Source organism: Anarrhichthys ocellatus, unplaced genomic scaffold (genome assembly GCF_004355925.1).
Source record: "Anarrhichthys ocellatus isolate YVR2014 unplaced genomic scaffold, GSC_Weel_1.0 scaffold5543, whole genome shotgun sequence".
NCBI lineage: Eukaryota > Metazoa > Chordata > Actinopteri > Perciformes > Anarhichadidae > Anarrhichthys > Anarrhichthys ocellatus.
This window is the reverse complement of record NW_022285517.1, coordinates 1-3,426: the sequence shown is the minus strand read 5'-3', so window position 1 is coordinate 3,426 and position 3,426 is coordinate 1. Positions and strand designations below refer to the sequence as shown.

The 3,426-nt window shown below is 48.3% G+C and overlaps 1 protein-coding gene across 1 annotated transcript; it reads left to right on the top strand.

Moving 5' to 3' along the window:
• The first annotated feature begins 10 nt into the window (after window positions 1–10).
• Window positions 11–3,420, top strand: LOC116379924 (USP6 N-terminal-like protein). The gene is made up of 6 exons (XM_031841883.1): window positions 11–379; window positions 482–576; window positions 769–834; window positions 1,672–1,771; window positions 2,230–2,382; window positions 2,462–3,420. The coding sequence occupies exons 1-6, from the start codon at window positions 280–282 to the stop codon at window positions 3,007–3,009; spliced, it is 1,062 nt and encodes a 353-aa protein (XP_031697743.1). The 5' UTR covers window positions 11–279; the 3' UTR covers window positions 3,010–3,420.
• Window positions 3,421–3,426: the final 6 nt, after the last annotated feature.

Here is a 3,426-nt window from a genome sequence, read left to right as displayed (position 1 = left end):
GTGGACACTAGAGAGAATGCAGCTTTAACACATGAAGCTTTGACTTCCTACGGCAGAACCGGAGGTTGCTGTCTGGGTGGTTCAGGGATCTGCTCAGCATGCAGAGATAATTCATTACAACAGTGCCTCTTTTATGGGTGATGGAGAAACAGAGCTTTTGTTGTGAAAATGTTGGCCGTCGGCTCAATCGGGAGTAAAAAAGCACGGCAGCAGTGAAAATGCGATTGTCGTTTGGTTTTTGTCCTCCGCTGCTTGCAGGAGGTGAGCTACTGCCAGGGGATGAGTCAGATTGCCGCCCTGCTGCTGATGTACATGAACGAGGAAGACGCCTTCTGGGCGCTGTCACAGCTGCTGACCAATCAGAAACACGGCATGCACGGTGAGACGTCACAGCCAACAGGAACATAAAATCTGCCTCCTGCATGTTTTTTAAGATGAAGTGGGATTAAGAAGTGCCTCTCTGCTCTCTTTCATTCTGAAGGATTCTTTGTTCCCGGGTTCCCCAAACTTCAGAGATTCCAGCTCCATCACGATCAGATTATCTCCAAACTCATCCCCAAACTGAAGAAACATCTGGTGAGAAGTGTTTCATAAAACAGAGCGTGAGGGGGTGAAGGAACCACAGTGCTGCAAGAATTCAGATTTGTGGTGACGTTCTTAATGTGATTCACTGACTCACTGATTCAGTTTGATGCCTTGCAGATCATTTGCTGACACTCTCTCTCTCTCTCTCTCTCTCTCTCTCTCTCTCTCTCTCTCTCTCTGCAGGACAGAGAGCAGATGTCGGCAGGGATTTACTGCACTAAATGGTTCCTGCAGTGTTTCATTGACAGGGTGAGGAACCAGCTTGATGGATGTGCGTTTCCCTCTTCATCCACTCACTCTGTGTGTCACCTCCAGTTAGCAGCACAATGACGTCACATTTAAAGTAACAACTGGACTAAAAGCCCAGAGAGCAGTTTGTCAGGCCTGTCCACTTCATTCACTGTGACGATAACTGTGCTGAAGGATCAGCCTCACTAAACCCCCAAATAACCAATGTGTGTGTGTGTTTAGTAGTGGTTTTAATGAATTCAGCTCAACATATTGACATTTTAGTGCAAAAAGATTAGAATTCTACATATTGTTTTATCAATCATCCTTTAATCGCTGATGCTAATCGCTAGCATACACATAACCCGACTGTGCATGTAAACTTCAATACAGTTTCATGGTTCATCTGTAGTGTCTACTCTCTAAACACCGTATTTCGGATGAATCTTTGATTGACATGTGATCTCTGGATCCTCAGAACACAACAAGAAGTCATTACCAATAATGACTAAAAGGAATGTGCCAGATTGCCTTTTCACGGATCATTTCACATGATTTCAGCATAAAAGCTGGTGATATCTGAGCTCTGGGACATGAGCATTATAAGAGCTGTTAGTCTCCTCCATGAAGGCCACAATCCTGTGGTGATGGTGGTCTGGCAGAACCGGGCCGCTGTCAGCACTTCTCCGTCCCGGATGAGCTCTGAGGGGCCTTAGAGGGCCTCTGGGGTTTTGGGAAGGAAACAAAAAAAAAAAGCAAAACCTCCTGACTTTCCAGGAGGAGAGCTGCTAGAAACGCATGAAACCCATTCTGGAAGAGTCACGGGCGATTTAACGGCGACCTGTTGTGTTTCTGCAGACGCCGTTCACGCTGACCCTTCGCCTGTGGGACATCTTCATCCTGGAGGGGGAGAGGTTCCTCACCGCCATGTCCTACAACATCCTGAAGATACACAAGAGTAAGAACAGCCAAGTTTAACAAACTACAAAAATGAACAGGAAGTGACCATATCTGGACTGAGGAGGAGTGACATAGAGACACCGTATATGTCTCTGGTAGAGACCTGTCAATCACCGTGTAGCCCCGCCCTAAAGCATCCCCTGCTTTATGGTCTGTGTGACTCTAAATGGACCATAATGTACTAAATGAACATCATGCTGTATTGAAGAAGACTTGAAACTAGAGATTGAGACCATAAACTCATGTTTACAATGTTTACTGAGGTAATAAATCAAGAGAGAAGTAGAGTCATTTTCTCATAGACTTCTATACAACCAGAGGAGTCGCCCCCTGGTGGACACTAGAGAGAATGCAGCTTTAACACATGAAGCTTTGACTTCAGCCTGATCAGTCACACTGCAGACTGTTTGTGTGACTTTGAGTTGAACGTGTGTGTGTGTGTGTGTGTGTGTGTAGAGCGTCTGCTGAAGATGTCTCTGGAGGATCTCAGAGAGTTCCTGCAGGAGCGGATCGCTCAGACTTTCTTCTACAGCGACGACGTGATCGTCGAGCAGCTTCAGGCCTCCATGACTGAACTGAGGAAGATGAAGCTGGACCTTCCTCCTCCAGGTACACAGCAGTCATGGTTGCTTAACTTTGTGCACCTCATTTTAAGAAAAATAAAAAACATTTGATGTTTTGTTCTCAGGGAAGCCTGATGAGTTGCCTCGTGAGCCTCTGGGTCAGGAGCTGCCGGTTCTGTCGAGTCCAGTCCGGTCCTCCAGAGGGAAGCAGTCGTCAGCCAGAGCCGGACTGAGCCTCCACATCATCTACCACACGCCCGACTCCATATCCCCAAACCAGAGCCCCTCCAAGGACCCCCGAGACCTGGACGCTGAGGAGGAGGAGGCCCCTCTGCCTTCCCCGGACCCGATCATCATCCACAGCCGGGCCCCGCTCACCCCCGACGGCTCCCCTCTGACGGGGCCTCCGCCTTACCAGCCCCCCGGGAGCGAAGCGGACATCGTCGACACCGACCGAACCTCCCGCAGGGTCCCGCGGACTCTTTCGGCTCACGCAGTCCAGCGGGCCTCGCCGGTCTCGGGCCCGTCCGAGAGTCTGCCTGCAGCTGAGCGGGCCGAGGACAGCTACCTGGTCCAGCTGCTGGAGCAGGCCTCGGCTCTGCCCACCAACCGGAACCGGAACCAGGACTCGAGCGAAGCATCGGAGGAAACACAGACTCCGGACGTTCCCTGAGATGAGCACCGATGTATCGATTATGTGTCAGTGTTATGAATCTACTCCTGTTTGCTACATTAAAGGTTCTGTAGACGTCCGGGTGAGGAGGTTCAACGTGTGAGCTCACCAGTAATTATCTTAGTGAAGAGCTACAGAAGGTTCATCAGTCAGATTATTTATCAAAAGCAATAATTGCTTTAACACGTTTCTAACCAACGCTGGTTTAAGTTTTCTAATTCGTCAAATTTAAAGATACAAAGTTAAAAAGTAAGTTTCTAAATGTTTTCAAGAAGCAAATCCTGTGAAGATGTGTTCACGCGAGGTCGTCAGATAGTTTAGTTGTAGAAGTTAAGAGGAGATATTTATTCAGTGTCTCAGAATCACTGAGTTAAACCAGTGCAGCCTCCTGTCATCACGCAGGTTATGAGATGAATA